The sequence below is a fragment of the Mya arenaria genome, chromosome 3 (genome assembly GCF_026914265.1).
Source record: "Mya arenaria isolate MELC-2E11 chromosome 3, ASM2691426v1".
NCBI classification, from domain to species: domain Eukaryota; kingdom Metazoa; phylum Mollusca; class Bivalvia; order Myida; family Myidae; genus Mya; species Mya arenaria.
In genome coordinates, this window is record NC_069124.1 from 10,754,961 (window position 1) to 10,772,934 (window position 17,974).

At 36.0% G+C, this 17,974-nt stretch overlaps 1 protein-coding gene across 1 annotated transcript; it reads left to right on the top strand.

Annotated features, from left to right (window-relative positions):
• Positions 1-6,772: 6,772 nt before the first annotated feature.
• Positions 6,773-17,710, top strand: LOC128229151 (uncharacterized). The gene is made up of 4 exons (XM_052940870.1): positions 6,773-7,275; positions 10,323-10,593; positions 15,843-16,019; positions 16,789-17,710. Exons 1-4 carry the CDS (start codon positions 6,790-6,792, stop codon positions 16,968-16,970), a joined length of 1,116 nt encoding a protein of 371 aa, XP_052796830.1. The 5' UTR covers positions 6,773-6,789; the 3' UTR covers positions 16,971-17,710.
• Positions 17,711-17,974: the final 264 nt, after the last annotated feature.

Genomic DNA, 17,974 nt, shown 5'->3' on the forward strand with positions numbered 1-17,974 from the left:
CGTAAATCAAATCCGTACTTTTAATGATTTATTAGGCTACTGACAGTCTTCCACCGGAACCGGAAATGTGTACTTCGGAGCTAGGCGTTAACTGTTTCTATATTTATTTATTTCAACCTTTCAATGAGTGCTATATATGTGTTATATATGTGTTATATATGTGTTATATATGTGTTATATATGTGTTATATATGTGCTATATATGTGTTATTTATGTGTTATATATGTGTATAAACATATATACTATACAAACAATCGTTTAAACTACAGAACAAAAACTTACCCACTCAGTTTAAAAGGATTATATGTTAAATTAAAAAAAAAACGGGTCAAGATTTAAGATTCAACATATTTATAAACTATTACTTAGTACAAGGATTCAATAATCAAGATTTTAACGCAATTTTTATGTCGAATACAAATCAATATTCTCCTTTCATATGTACAAACTGACCTTGCTAATTCACTTTTGAATTTGAAGGTTGAGTGTCACATATCGTTCATAACGAAGTGTGGATTAACATTGTATAACTCAAAAAAATGCAAAACTAGCACAAAAGAGTCGAGTAAGATGTAGCAGACAGAAAACCTATTTTGCTCTATTTAATATTAGAATACAACATACATTATCAGATTTTACGTTGACAATGTGTCAGCCAATGCAGTAGTATTCTGAGACAGTATGATGACCTGAAGTAATGTTAAATGACTAAGAAGGGCTTGTTCGCCACGCTTGCAACGCCCATTCTTATTCATTAAATTGTTACTTCATGTCATCTAATTATTACAAGGTATTTGAAGTTCGCATATAACTTTCTTTGGAAAACACTTCACGTGTTTACAGAAATAAAGTTATCAGACGTTTAGATTGTTGTGTTTTATTGTCGGTATGTAATAAATAAAGACACCTTAGTGTTTCTACATTTATTTATCAATTGTATAACATGTGAGTACATCAATAATCTGAATAATACTGCCTCTGTAAATGTACGTGAAGTTAGCGGCCTAGCGGCGTGGAGTTAGCGGTCTAGCGGCCTAACAGCGTGAACTTAGCGGCCTGGCGGCCTAGAGGCCTAGCGGCGTGAAGTTGGCGGCCTAGCGGCCTGGCGGCCTAATTATTTTTTTCTATTTCCTTCCAAGCAATTGTTAATGCGTCTTTTTTTAAAACAATGATAAATCATTTTTTTTTATTCATATAGTTACATAGCGGCCTTAAATTATTATCTATTCATAATATTTTTCATAATCATAATCGCCTCAGAGTGAAAGTGTGTGCTTAAAACAGTTAATATATCATTGTTTTAGAAAAAAAATGCATGTATACATGCTTTGAAATAGGATAACATTTTAGGCCGCCAGGCCGCTAGGCCGCTAACTTCACGCCGCTAGGCCGCTAGGCCGCTGAAGTGCTTGATCGACTTTTTGGAAAAAAAAGTTGAAAACGCTTCAGAGTGATAATTTGTGCATAAAACAGTTAATATATCATTGTTATAGAAAAAAATGCATGTATACATGCTTTGAAATAGGATAGCATTTTAGGCCGCCAGGCCGCCAGGCCGCCAGGCCGCTAACTTCACGCCGCTAAGCCGCTGAAGTGCTTGATCGATTTTTTGAAAAAAAGTTGAAAAACGCTTCAGAGTGATAATTTGTGCATAAAACAGTTAATATATCATTGTTTAAGAACATGCTTTGATATAGGAAACCATTTTAGGCCGCCAGGCCGCTAACTTCACGCCGCTAGGCCGCTGAAGTGCTCGATCGACTTTTTGAAAAAAATGTTTATAATTGCTTAAGAGTGATAATTTGGGCATAAAACAGAAAATGTATATAAAAAAATTAGAAGGAGAGGCATGTTAAATGATTTGAAATAGCTGACTTCTTTATAGACTTTTTGAAAAAAAGGTTGATAATCGCCTCAGAGTGAAAGTGTGTGCTTAAAACAGTTAATATATCACTGTTTTAGAAAAAAATGCATGTATACATGCTTTGAAATAGGATAGCATTTAAGGCCGCCAGGCCGCTAGGCCGCTAACTTCACGCCGCTAGGCCGTTAGGCCGCTGAAGTGCTCGATCGACTTTTTTGAAAAAAATATGTTGATTATCGCTAATAGCTTCAAAGTGTTAATTTGTGCATTCAAACAGTTAATATGTCATTGTTTTAGAAGAAAATGCATGTATACATGGTTTGAAATAGGAAACCATTTTAGGCCGCTAGGCCGCCAGGCCGCTAACTTCACGCCACTAGGCCGCTAGGCCGCTGAAGTGCTTGATCGACCTTTTTGAAAAAAAGTTGAAAAACGCTTCAGAGTGATAATTTGTGCATAAAAACAGTAAATACATCATTGGTTTAGAAGAACAGGCATGTTTAATGCTTTGAAATAGCTGACTGCTTTATCGACGTTTTTGAAAAGAAAATGTTGATAATCGCTTCGATGTGTTAATGTGTGAAAAAAAAAAACCAGAAAAAACAGTTAAAATGTCATTGTTTTAAAAGAAAATGCATGTATACATGCTTTGAAATAGGATTCAATTTAGGCCGCTAGGTCGCTGAAGTGCTTGATCGACTTTTTTGAAAAAAAGTTGAAAAACGCTTCAGAGTGATAATTTGTGCATAAAACAGTTAATTTAAAATTGTTTTAGAATAAAAGGTAAAGAAAAATATTATGAATATATAACAATTTAAGGCCGCTATGTAATTATATGAATAAAAAAAAAGATTTATCATTGTTTTAAAAAAAGACGCATTAACAATTGCTTGGAAATAGAAAAAAAATAATTAGGCCGCCAGGCCGCTAGGCCGCCAACTCCACGCCGCTAGGCCGCTAGGCAGCCAGGCCGCTAAGTTCACGCTGTTAGGCCGCTAGGCCGCTAACTTCACGCCGCTAGGCCGCTAGGCCGCTAACTTCACGCCGCTAGGCCGCTAAAAAAATGCATGTTAACATGCTTTGAAATAGGAAACCATTTTAGGCCGCCAGGCCACTAACTTCACGCCGCTAGGCCGCTGAAGTGCTCGATCGACTTTTTTGAAAAAAACGCTTCAAAGTGATAATTTGTGCATAAAACAGTAAACATATCATTGTTTTAGATGATCAGGCATGTTTAATGCTTTGAAATAGCTGACTGCTTAATCGACGCTTTTGAAAAAATATGTTGATTATCGCTAATAGCTTCAAAGTGTTAATTTGTGCATTCAAACAGTTAATATGTCATTGTTTTAGAAGAAAATACATGTATACATGCTTTGAAATTGGATACCATTTTAGGCCGCTAGGCCGCCAGGCCGCTAACTTCACGCCGCTAGGCACGTGAAGTTAGCGGCCTAGCGGCGTGAAGTTAGCGGCCTAGCGGCGTGAAGTTAGCGAGGCCGCGGCGTGAAGTTAGCGGCCTAGCGGCGTGAAGTTAGCGGCCTAGCGGCCTAATATGGTATCTTATCTCAAAGTATGAATATATGCTTTTTCTTCTAAACAATGATAAATTAACTCTTTTTGTGCACGAAATATCAATTTCAAGCGATTTTCAAAAAAAAATCAAAAATGTTTATCAAACATTTTTCTATTTTATAGCATGCAAACATGCCTTCTCAGCTAACAAACTGATATATTTGCTGTTTATATGCAATCAAAACATGTCGATCAAGCGATCCAGCGGCCTAGCGGCCTAGTGGCGTGAAGTTAGTTACAGTTTGTGCACAAAAACAGTTCATATATCATTGTTTAAGAAGAAAAGACATGTATTCGTACTTTGAAATAAGATACCATATTAGGCCGCTAGGCCGCTAGTCCGCTAGGCCGCTTACTTCACGCCGCTAGGCCGCTAGATCGCTTGATCGACTTCTTGGAAAAAATGTTGAAAATCGCTTCAGACTGATGATTGGTGCATATAAACAGCAAATATATCATTGTTTAAGAAGAAAAGGCATGTGTTCGTACTTTGAAATAAGATATCATATTAAGCCGCTAGGCCGCTAACTTCACGCCGCTAGGCCGCTAGGCCGCTGGATCGCTTGATCGACTTCATGGAAAAAATGTTGAAAATCGCTTCAGTGGCAGTGGTGATGGTGGACGTGATGATGGTTGTGGAGGAGTGTTTGTTACCATGATTTTGCTACCTATGTGATAGATTGTGGCCTTTTGATAATAAAGTCGAGGTTGATATTTTAAGATGCACTTTTAATCCTAAACAAGATTTACCACAATTAATACATTTTTTTTAATATACCAGAAAGGATGAATAAATTGTTCTTATGAAGGTTACCGACTTAAATTTGAAAGAAATGTGCAGAAAACACGGTATTTTTCTACCTTATGAGACAAGGTAAATCTTTTAGCACTCACCAATATTTTTGCATATTCAGCTATTTAATACACGGTTACAATCTTGTTATCAGCAATTAATATTTTCCATAAATGCATTATTTAGTAAGTAGCTAAAGGTTTATCACTCAAAATGTTTGTTATTCATGTGTATGTATTGATTTTGAATATGAGTGTCACTCTAACCTTTTTTGTTTTCTTATCCGTTCTTATATTCAGCATAAAGAAAAATGTATCGCTATTCTATATTCAATATCGGAAACATGTCACGAGCAGGCCATAATGTATTGACGAACGTTGTCAAAAAGCCAAAAATGCATTTTTTTTCATGCCAGCACAAGGCTTGCATCCTTACGGCCGAAAAATTGGTACAAGAAAATAATCATGCCGGTAGCCTTATATGGCTGCGAACTTTGGAACACCATAAATGACCATGACATATTTATGTACCAGTCAATTGTAACCACGGCCTGCCCAGGTCTGTGGAATAGCGGGGACTTTGACTTTCGGTCCAGCCAACCCCGGGTAAAATATCCGCCCTGCGGGGACGAACTGATGGTCAAATCCCCGCGAAATGCCCCCGCACCCCAGGGAGCCTAAGTAAGGCAAATTCCCCGCTATATTTTGCGCAAAGACACAACCACCGCATTTACCCGGCACTGCGAGACCACCTGAAAGGTAAAAACACGGCCCATTTCCCCGGCTATCCCCGGTATACCCCCGGACCTGGGGGGCCGTGGTTACAATTGACTGGTGCATTACTATCAATAGGCTACAACATTTTATTGTAAAATATATACACGTTTCCTTATTAGGGCGAGAGTTGATCTGATATGCGCGAATCCATGATCGGTGTATATTTACTAGCAGGAATTTAGTTATAAAACGATACATTTAGTTAAATCTGAATAGAAATAGCATAGCGTTAGGTTTTAAACCATTATGCTTAATTACTTATTACTGCTTGATTGTATTTGTTTCTTTACACGTATGTTGTGTGTTTTTTCTTTGCAGTTTGTGTTCACTGTTTGATAATTATCAGCTGGTGGAAATAAATAAAATTAAATTGAATTAAACGTTTAGATCATTGGTGGTCCCATATTAATGTTGGTATCATTCAACGGGTATTGCTTGCCGATTAACAATATGTAAAATCAATGACACAGTTTGTATTGTGGTTCTTTATTTCAACTGTAATCGGGCATGGAATAAAGTAATTTGCTATCGTTCAATAGCACAAAGTGTTCTCTGTAATATTTGTTCTGTATATGTTTAAATATTTTTTGTCTTAACGTAAAACTAGAATATTCAAAAAAGTCTAATGACTCCTTCAAGGGACACAATGTAGTTTAACAGTTAATGTTTGCATTTTTTAATAATAATAATAATAATAATAATAATGATACTACTACTACTACTACTACTACTACTACTACTACTACTACTACTAATAATAATAATAATAATAATAATAATAATAATAATAATAATAATAATGATAATAATAATAATAATAATAATAATGATAATGATAATAATAATAATAATAATAATAATAATAATAATAATAATAATAATAATAATGATAATAATAATAATAATAATAATAATAATAATAATAATAATAATAATAATAATAATAATGATAATAATAACAATAACAATAATGATAATAATAACAATAACAATAATGATAATAATAGTAATAGCAATTCATTGGACTTTAATGATTTAACCAAAAGCAACATTTAGTTATCAATAAATTCAAATGCATTAAATGCGTTCCTGTTGTGCATCAAGCGTGAAGGAGGATATACAAAGACAAAATGTAATCGGGTAAGATCGCGAACTGAGTTTTTTTATGTTTATAATATCATTATCAGTGTGTGTATACCACGTGATAAATAACGTCATATATGCTACGTCGGAAGGCAAAAATTTGCTTAAAATGGAGACTTAAATCAAAGATAACTTTTCATTTACAATACTATTTTAAATGAAACAAAGGGCAGTCTATGCCGCTTAAAGAGCCCCGCATTTGTATTATTTCCGAAATTTGATGAGGTCATTAGTTTCATCAAACACTTCGACAAACCTGTTTTCAAAATAATGTTTTGACAGTGCTCCGTCAGACGGCCGTATTGTGAAAAAGTTTGTCGAAGTGTTTCAAGAAGCTAAACTCGCAATCAAATTCTGATGAAAGACCGAAGTTGGGGCTCCGTAAGCGGCGTAGACTTCGCTATGTTTCATTTAAAATGGTAAAGAAATAGTGAAGTTATCTTTGTTTAAAGTCTTTTTTCAAATCAAAATATTGCCTTCCGACGTAGCATTTATGACGCAATTTATCACGTGGTATATACACACTGATTATGCTGGGTAATTTTCGCTATAAATTTAACTAATAACATGTCGATAATTCATCGTATTACTTACTCATTGCCACTGCCACAGCTGTCGTGTTCGGTCGAAAGTGATAATGCGTTTATTCAAACATATTGTAACAATTGTAAAAAGGAGTTTACCTTGGCTTGTTTTCTCCCTTGCGGTTGTGTGTGTGACTTTATTGTTTGAGACCAAATATACTTCAAATGTATATAAGGATTATACTGGCGGTACGGAAGTTGGCTTACAAACAAGAATAAGAAGGTTTTTGAAAAACATGCATAGTTCTATCTTCAGTTATAAATGTCAAATTGTCACTAAGACGAGAAATAATGCAGATTTAAGAATAATAGTCATAACTTACAATAGAAGTAATGCTTTGATGAGACTTTTGGAGTCACTGAACAAGGCTGACTATGGAGGAAGTGCGGTTGTGTTAGAAGTGTGGATTGATCGCTTCAACTCTGAACAATATTCCATACAAACTGTGGACATCTTGTCTAAGTTTTATTTTGATGCAGGATTTTGTGATATTCATTTACATCCAACACACGTGGGATTAACAGGACAATGGCTCCACGTAAGGTTTTATTTAAGTATTTATTATGGCATACAATTTATGCCCGGCTCTATGCCAGTTTATGTCAAACATATAAACGATAAGAGAAAGAACGGCATAGTGCCATTCCTTTGTTAGCGTGCTTATTTGATGTCAGTCTCTCGTAAAGTGTGAACTTGATGATGATGATGATGATGATGATGATGATGGTGGTGTTGGTGGTGTTGTTGTTGTTGTTGGTGGTGGTGGTGATGATGATGATGATGATGATGATGATGATGATGATGATGATGATGATGATGAGTTGTTGCAAATTCTACAGTGCACATGACAACATTGACTTTAACAATGCTATTATGTTTTGTTTTGGAAAATTGTAACATTCTCTGTACTAAACTCTGTCCTAAGTACTGTCGATCAGTAGACTGATTCTTAACGCTGGCCTTTACACGCTTTTTAAGGCTTTCATTACTTTTCTTTTTCAAAAGCCATGTTCATATATTTTAACAATTATTTCAACTACTTCACAAGTAAGTACACATTTCCGTGCAATTAACGGCGTCGAATAAACTTTAGTACAAATTTGCCAATCCTAAAAACAAAGTTAATATTAACATGAACATATAACTTGCCAGTTTGAACACATGCAGCAAGATCCATAACTTTTTGTTTAATTTATTTCGAGTTTTGCCACTTGACCAACCGAAATACTTACACCTGCCTGCGATAATTGTATTGCTTCCATTAAAGGTTTTATTGAAGTTTCTGACTGTTCATGGGTCACCATTAAAGCTTGTTTTGTTTATGCTCTACGGATTTAATATGATGCCCGTACCCTGGGAGTACTTCTTGGAATACCGCATATTAATATGTAATGTTGTTATGATGAATACCAAGTATAATTTCTTGGCTACTTATTGGACTTTTTGTTTCGTATATTTAAGGAATGAATTGCGGGGTTGATGTCATTATCGGGGTATGAACGCAATTGGGTTGGTCAATGTGTGTGGAGTCCGAAGGACTCCATGCGTACTTTGACCAACCCAATTGCGTTCATATCCCCGATAATGACATCAACCCCGCAATTCATTCCTTATATTTACACCAATAGTTCATTATTTCATTCAAGAATTGTTAAAAAAATACTTCATTTCATTTAAGAAAACCTTTCAGTAATCCGTTCTTACCTATTCTGTAAATAGAACGACCCGACTATAACCGGAAACATTCTTTTCAAATGACGTCACAATAACGCGGGAAAAGATCAACCACTTGAAATCACTTGAAAACGTAAAATTGAAACCCTTCTGGTACCAATATATTTAAAATATAATAAACTCACACTTTTAAAAATGTTGATCTATATTTTACGGGACCTGCAGACACAATACAACCAATAACAAGATCAATAGCTTTCATGTATATTGTTATGCAATGAATTGCGATCCGAACATATCCGAAGATGTTGCGTTCATCGATTGATGAACGCAATTGCCAAAAGGCAGTTCATTTAAGGAATGGAAGTTGAGGTGTAAATATTACCAATTGGATTGGACTAAGTACATATCATTCACCGCTTGCATGGAATATTCAGTCGCAAAAAAGAGCATGCAATGGATTCCATTCGATAAGAATGTTGTTGTTTTTTATGCCAAGAATAAATGCTTCTGCTTTTTGAACAAGCCATGTCTCGGATAAAATTTAAAAGTCTGTTATGTTCATAGTATTAGAATGTCTGTTGAATTATTGGAGTTTGGTCGACAATTTAGAGTCTGTTTTGTGTGTTCATGGTATAAAAATGTCTAGCAGTTTGCTGGAGTTTTGACAAACATCAAGAGTCTGTCTTAGCAGTCTTTATCAATCATTTCTATAGTTAATGGATAATACAATAGTATTGGATTCTCATGGTATTATAACGACTTGTCGTGTTAAAGGGTAAATAAACACAATAACTCTTGTTTTTATTTTGTAAAATAAAGTGTACAACGGATATATGTTTGATAAAACAGTATTCTACGACTATTGGTTAATGACAGACAATTTACATGTTTAAGATGTTCACAGATTTATTATTAGAAACAACTGCTTTTGTTCATTATGAACGACGCCAAACAGTAAAGTGCAACTAAAATCTCAAATTCAAATCTTTATTGAGTTATCTGCAATTGTTTGTAGCGAATTCAATTGGGAATGTAGACATTCATAGAAGTTTCGGGGCCAAAACGACGGTTTCCCGTCTATGTCCAATAACGTTTTTGCATTACTGGCTTAATGTCTGTATTTCAAACGAAGAATATTAAACTGTGACAGTTTCGAGTAAAATATAATGATCATAAGTTACAGTGTATTTAACGATATCTCGTTAGTTACGACAGCTTGAAGACACTGGTAAAAATGCCCATTACAATCAGATGAGAATAGCCTTACAATACTTGGTCGGATGGTCGAACATGCAACCTCTGGATTGACAGTATATTATCTTACCACCAAACCATGGATCCGCCGATAATGATTTAATTTTACTTGATATGCATCAATATAATCTTTATTATGCACTGTGGTACATCGAATGCGATTAGAAAAAAATGCATTTGTTTGTGGACATTTTTGCGTGGAATATTTAATTGTTGATTTACATCTAGGGCAAAAAACACCATTTGGAAGTGACTATCCAGTGTTGCATATATTTTTTCTTTTCATTTACTCATGACGGTGAGTCAAAGCATTGTTATACCATATGAGATCATTAGCTACTTGTCATCTTTTTGAAGCTGAATGGTTTGTTATTAAAATAAAGTATTGCTGATCATTCTGGATCTACTTTATCCCCATTTTTAAATGTACTCGTTACTCGATTGCGTAACTGAATCGAATTTAAAAAAAACGTGTGTAGGGTTATTCTTTTCAGAACCCAAGTGAAAGTTTCATACCATATATGATGTTAAAGGTCATGAAACACTAGAAATAAGTCTTGTTTCGTGGACAAATCGGCCAGTTCACTATAGAATATAAAGGAAATAAATTTAGTGGTCTATGACCTTCCAAAATAATCTTATCTTGTATTTCAGACCTGGAAACCCAAGGACAAGGAAATTGCAGTGATTTTAGAAGATGACCTGACTGTGTCACCATACTTTTACAAATATCTGCGACTCATGTTTGACCTTTACGGTAATAGATCAGATGTCAGTGGGTTTACCTTGCAAGGTCAAAGTATCAAACACGACCCTTCGGCGGGAGGACAACTGGACATAGACCCTAAACACAAAGTATTCCTCTATCCCACACTTGGGACGTCAGGTTTTGCACCGAATTTCCGCCAGTGGAAGCCATTCAAAGGTATATTTCATGTGGTTGTTTAAAGAATATTGCGTCGCGAATTTTGTTTTATTAGGACAGAACAGAACAGAAGTATTTTACCCTTGATCTTAAATTCGAAATTCACAAAAAAATAAGTATGCAAAATCGACCGTTTTGTTTTCAATATAATAGATACTTTCATTATCTTTGTGAACACGTCGTTTTATGCGCCACGTTTGACTTTTCTTTATATAACATAGAATGGTATTCTGTTTTCTCTAACGATTCAAGTAAGAAGATACGAAAGACAAATCGGAAAAGCAAGCGAATAACAATAATGTTGCCATATTGATTTATATCGGAAATATTATCACAGATGTTTTAATAAATAGCTGTATAACATTTCCCTTTATATATTTATACTTTGTCGTGTTTGCCAAGGTAAAAGCGCAATATTAAACAATTTCTAAAGAAGATTCGTAATTATTTAGCTTCACAAATCATCATGAATTTTGTTGAATGTTTTATTGGGTTTCATCAGCCAAATATGTTACATTCATTATGGAGTTATAATCATATTAGCTTTATAGCATATTTCTTTATCTATTTTGTCTTTATTTGCCTCTATATGTAAAGTTTACATAACGACAGAGTAAATTTTTCATAGTCTTAATAACACGGCCTCTAAACGCCAGCTCCACCACTTTACGGTGGTGCAAAGAAAATGAGCTGTTGACACTTCCGTGGTGGAGCTGTGCCCTATGTGTACATGAACAAACGGGAGTATGATTTATATTTTATTTGATAATTTCATTTAACGGACATATTTCGAAAATCGGAGAATGTGGTACCGTGTAAGAACACTTCTACCGTAGGCTGGTTACTTTTTCGTTTCAATACTGTGCAAACTGTGGTGCCAGGAGCTTTTCTCCCGAATCGGTCTTGTGCATATTTTGAGATCTGATTGTCTAGCAAGTACATTTCGGTGCTTACACACACCGTAAGAACAATCTCACGCATGCAAACATAACTGTTATGTAAAGTACCTATGCCGGAACACAACAAAACTGATAAGCACTTCTTAAAAAGGAAAAATGCACATATTTATAAAAGTGGTGGCGCTGTTGCCCTAGTGGTGGCGCTGTCGAGTAGTGGTGGCGCTATCGAGTATGTTTTGCGCTTGAAGTAATATAAAAAGTTGACGCTTTTGGATTGAATACAAAAGTTGCTATGTTTATCATTGTTTGTAATGCTGGTTATGCATACTACTTGTGGAAACAAAACTCTTCGCGAACGACCTTATCCTTACTGAAAACTATTTCGAAAACGGCTAGGTGCTGTAACCATAGAACTATAAGTATCTATCATGTGTGTCCGGTTATGAGAGAGGTATTTTTGCATACTGGACGTGGGTTTCCGGTCATTTGACCAGTGCTGTAAAAACGCATCATACACCACCATGTAAGATGAGTTACGCGCAACAACGCGCTACTTCTTATTTCTTTTATCGTATGGTTTATGAAAAGTACATTATTTCATTTCAATAAAGCGCAATCATATATATTAGTATGTAATTAATTAAAATAGATAATGAATCATCGTAAAAACGCGATTTAAATAGTTACTATTTGACATCAATAGTTATTTAAAATTACTGCGCTTTATGACGTCAGTAAATAACGTTTCACGCGCTTTTTGGTAAAATGTACAAAAGTGCGTTTTCTACGTCAATTCTTCCACAAATTGCTAATTTAAGATATGCAAGAAAAAATATCAATCATGTTTTTCCGGTCCGGATCGAAAATTCCACCCTTCGGTCACGCTGCGTGGCCGGTAAGTCGGCAAGCCTCGTTACCGGCTTATGCGCGTGCACTCGGGTGGGATTTTTCTATCCGTACCGGAAACACATGATAGATACTTATAGTTCTATGGTTAAAATTAAAAGCACCTAGCCGTTTGTTTTCGAAATAGTTTTCAATAAGGTTAAGGTAGTTCGCGAAGAGTTTTGTTTCCGCAAGTAGTATGCTCAATGAATGATAAACATAGCAACTTTTGTATTCATTCCAAAAGCGTTAAATTTCAATATTACTTCAAGCGCAAAACATACTCGATAGCGCCACCACTACTCGACAGCGCCACCACTAGGGCAACAGCGCCACCACTTTTATAAATATGTGCATTTTTCCTTTTTAAGAAGTGCTTATCAGTTTTGTTGTGTTCCGGCATAGGTACTTTACATAATAGTTATGTTTGCATGCGTGAGATTGTTCTTACGGTGTGTGTAAGCACCGAAATGTACTTGCTAGGCAATCAGATCTCAAAATATGCACAAGACCGATTCGGGAGAAAAGCTCCTGGCACCACAGTTTGCACAGTATTGAAACGAAAAAGTAACCAGCCTAAGGTAGAAGTGTTCTTACACGGTACCACATTCTCCGATTTTCGAAATATGTCCGTTAAATGAAATTATCAAATAAAATATAAATCATACTCCCGTTTGTTCATGTAAACATAGTGCACAGCTCCACCACGGAAGTGTCGACAGCTCTTTTTCTTTGCACCACCGTAAAGTGGTGGAGCTGGTGTTTAGAGGCCGTGAATAATAAAATGATGAATAAAACAGGGGAAAGCCCAGTAGTTGAACAAATATATATTCCCTGCTAAGGGGCACACGACAAGGGTCCAAACGACCATGAACTATAGACACACACATATCAACATCGTATGCACAAACATATCAGCATCGTATACACAAACATATCAACATCGTATGCACAAACATATCAGCATCGTATACACAAACATATCAGCATCGTATACACAAACATATCAGCATCGTATGCACAAACATATCAGCATCGTATACACAAGCATATCAGCATCGTATACACAAACAAATCAGCATCGTATACACAAACATATCAGCATCGTATACACAAACATATCAGCATCGTATACACAAACATATCATCATCGTATACACAAACATATCAGCATCGTTTACACAAACATATCAGCATCGTAGACACACACATATCAGCATCGTATACACACACATATCAGCATCGTTTACACAAACATATAAGCATCGTATACACAAACATATCAGAATCGTATACACAAACATATCAGAATCGTATACACAAACATATCAGCATCGTAGACACAAACATATCAGCATCGTAGACACACACATATCAACATCGTATACACAAACATATCAGCATCGTATACAAAAACATATCAGCATCGTATACACAAACATATCAGCATCGTATACACAAACATATTAACATCGTAGACACAAACATACAAACGACCATTAACTATAGACACAAACATACAAACGACCATGAACTATAGACACAAACATATCAGCATCGTATACACAAATAAAAACACTAAAAACAAACGTACACCACATACACAAATATAATCACCACAAACGAACAATACCCTCATCAAAATGGCCTTACCGTTAAATGATGGGATTACCGATTTGGAACGGTCTGTGAAACAAGAGTTCACTGAAGCTCGCATCTGCTGGGGGCTAAAACTTGTTAGTATGGCCATAACCTCACACTTCTCCCATTATATATCAATAACACTTAAATTAAAATATATACGCCTTATCAAAGCACGCATCAACTTGAAAAGACTAGCGCAAAACTTAACATATAGACTGTTAAATTAATTTCAAATACTAAACGACAGGATGCCAACATTACCTTTAAACGAAGAAATCAAGCCGAAGCTGATGGCGTTTAAGAGGTATAATAAAGTCATTTAAAGACAACTACCAGACATAACTCGCCCTAACATGGTTGAAAATTATGTCTTCATTTAGTATTTTAGTGAAAGTATCATTGTACAGGCTAGGAGGAAAAAACAATGAAAATGTAATATGATAATAAAAGTGTATAAGTGCTGTATAATATACTTCGGGAAGTAAAATCGAAAACATTACAGACAGTCTTTTATAAATGAGGCAGAAGCGTCAGTCAAAACAGTCTTATCATTTAATTGAATAAGACATGCAGAGTTAACACAGTCCGATGAATAAGTTCCCATCATACCTAAAACAGAAAGAGTTTACACAGTCCGGAGAATAAGTTTCCATTACACCTAACACAGATAGGATTTACACAGTCCTGAGGATAAGTACCCATCATACTTAACACAGATTGAGTTTACACAGTCCGAAGAATAAGTACCCATCATGCCTAACACAGATTGAGTTTACACAGTCCGAAGAATAAGTACCCATCATGCCTAACACAGATTGAGTTTACACAGTCCGAAGAATAAGTACCCATCATGCCTAACACAGATTGAGTTTACACAGTCCGAAGAATAAGTACCCATCATGCCTAACACAGATTGAGTTTACACAGTCCGAAGAATAAGTACCCATCATACCTAACACAGATTGAGTTTACACTGTCCGAAGAATAAGTACCCATCATGCCTAACACAGATTGAGTTTACACAGTCCGAAGAATAAGTACCCATCATGCCTTCACAGATTGAGATTACACAGTCCGGAGAATAAGTACACATCATGCCTAACACATATTGAGTTTACACAGTCCGGAGAAGAAGTACCCATCATGCCTACACAGATTGAGTTTACACAGTCCGGAGAATAAAACCCCATCATGCCTAACACAGATTGAGTTCACACAGTCCGGAGAATAAGTACCCATCATGCCTAACACAGATTGAGTTTACACAGTCCGGAGAAGAAGTACCCATCATACCTAACACAGAGTGAGTTCACACAGTCCGGAGAATAATTACCCATCATGCCTAACACAGATTGAGTTTACACAGTCAGGAGAAGAAGTACCCATCATACCTAACACAGATTGAGTTTACACAGTCCGGAGAATAAGTACCCATCATGCCTAACACAGATTGAGTTTACACAGTCCGGAGAATAAGTACCCATCATGCCTACACAGATTGAGTTTACACAGTCCGGAGAATAAAACCCCATCATGCCTAACACAGATTGAGTTTACACAGTCCGGAGAAGAAGTACCCATCATGCCTACACAGATTGAGTTTACACAGTCCGGAGAATAAGAACCTATCATACCTTACACAAATAGAGTTTGTATAGTGCGGAGAACGAGTTCCCATCAAACTTAACATAGATATAGTTAGCGAAGTCCGGGGAATGATGTCCTATCATACCTAACTTATGGCGGAAAATAACAATACTATAAAAAGCATACACATCAACTCGTATTATTGGAGATACAACTGCTCAAATTTAATTCCAGAATGGCTAGCAGAATGTTTGACTTTGGGGACGAAAGTACCTCTAGTTCCCAAACACAAATCGTCCATATGGTACCAGCAGTTCGAGGTGAGTGGAAGGACGGACACGATGTGGGAGATGGAATATCTGTATTACACCTGGAAACACAACCAGTACACGTTATATCCGAACTTTAAAGGTACTAAATTAGTAATACAGTATTGTTTCAAAATAAAGAAAAAATTACATCACAGTGGATAATCGAGTCATAATATTCACGATGATAATGGAGCAGGTACAACACACAACTTACAGTGTCAGAAATTATTGCAAATGTTTGTGTGTGTGTGTGTGTGTGTGCGTGCGCGCGCGTGCGTGCGTGCGTGCGTGCGTGCGTGTGTGTGTTTTAATTCAAAACACTTCAAAGCTGCACTCCCACAGATTGAACGTTTTGACAACTTTTTATTGTTTGACTTGGAACGAGCCAATTTATGCGAAAATCATGGAAACCAGTAATAACAGACTGCTGACAAAATATCAGATCGCAGATTTTCATATTTCAGTTAAAAAAATGATGTTTAATGCAATTTTCTTAAACTGATAGTAACGCTTTAAGCCATAAAACATTATTTTTCGAACTGAAATGTGAAAGTGTGCGATCTTATCTTTTGTCAGCAGTTTTTTATCACTGGTTTGCAGATATTTGCGCAAGAATTTGCTCATTCAAGGACAAAAAAAAAGTTGTTAAAACGGTGAATCTGTGAGAGTGCGGCTTTAAAGTTCACAAATCAACATTCATGCAATTTCGCTCCTTTTTTGTCTTAACATGCAAACTGTGTAAAACACTTACTGCCAATAGCATACCACAAGCAAAAAACACAGACAAACTAGACTTTGTTTGTTTGATTTATTTTGTAACTTTCATTGATTTCAGCTTGCTGATCTTCATTTGTTTCATTTTTGTTAAGATCACAAAGGGTTGGCGTTTAACTGGTTCGAAGATGGACTTCACTCGACGGGTGAGCGGCGAGGGAGCGGTGAGGACAAACGACAATTGGTTATGAACTGGACCCTGGTTGCAGCGGCCCTTCCGCGGATTCCCGCATATGTTAACAATGCCGGACAAGTGATTAGGGACGAAGTGTCTTGAAATTTAATCATTTATATAAAATTTATAACATAACTTACGGCGCAGGAGTGATATAACCCCATGCAATATTTTTTTATATATAACTGCATGTAGTATAATAACTATGCAAAAAATGTAAACACACATTAAAAACGATGTTTCAAAAAGAATCATGTCGGTGTCAAAAAACTCAGCTCCACGATGAAACAAATGGTGAAGACGGCGGGGATTAATCCAAACAAACATCTCCTTGATCACAGCGCCAGAAAATACCTCGTCCAGAAGTTGAATGACAACAATCTTCCTGCGAATGACATTATGCAAACATCGATATACAAGAACATTGCATCTATAAACAGCCACATAAATCCAAACCAACATAACGAAATGTCCAGCATCCTGTACTCCAGTGAAAATACCCCGTCTACCTCCTTGCAAAATGCTCATTCTAGCTAGTTCGCCAGCAATGCTTAAGTTCACACACTGTCACAGTCACTGATCAAGCCCCACCTTTCTGGTGGAATTTACTACATTTATGTTGCTACAATTCACGCAGGTAATGTCCTTGTACACATCCAGCAAAATAACAAATATCCGTGCTGAAAACCGCCAAATGACATGTACACACTCACGTGATTACTAATGACGTCACGTAGTTATGACATTGCTCTTATTATTGATTTGCTTGATTTAAATGGATTGAAACATGCATTTGTGTTGTTTTTAAATGAAACCTTTTAAAAATCGGTTGATAATTGAGATATGAGATATGTTTTTTATTGTCAATAAAATGTTTTTATGTCGGGCTATGTTCTTTCCTTCGGATGAAGCATCCTAATAACACACAATGTAAATTCTTCGCACTATGACAGGGTGTCCAACGTGTTTTGTGTTTTCCAAATTTTAAGTGACAGAAATGTGTGATGCGGAATAAAATGACGGTGTTCGAAAAAAAAGTTGGTGTTTGGGGAGGATATGTTCACCTGGTAAGGTAAAATAAAAACTCATTTGAGATCCTCTATGTA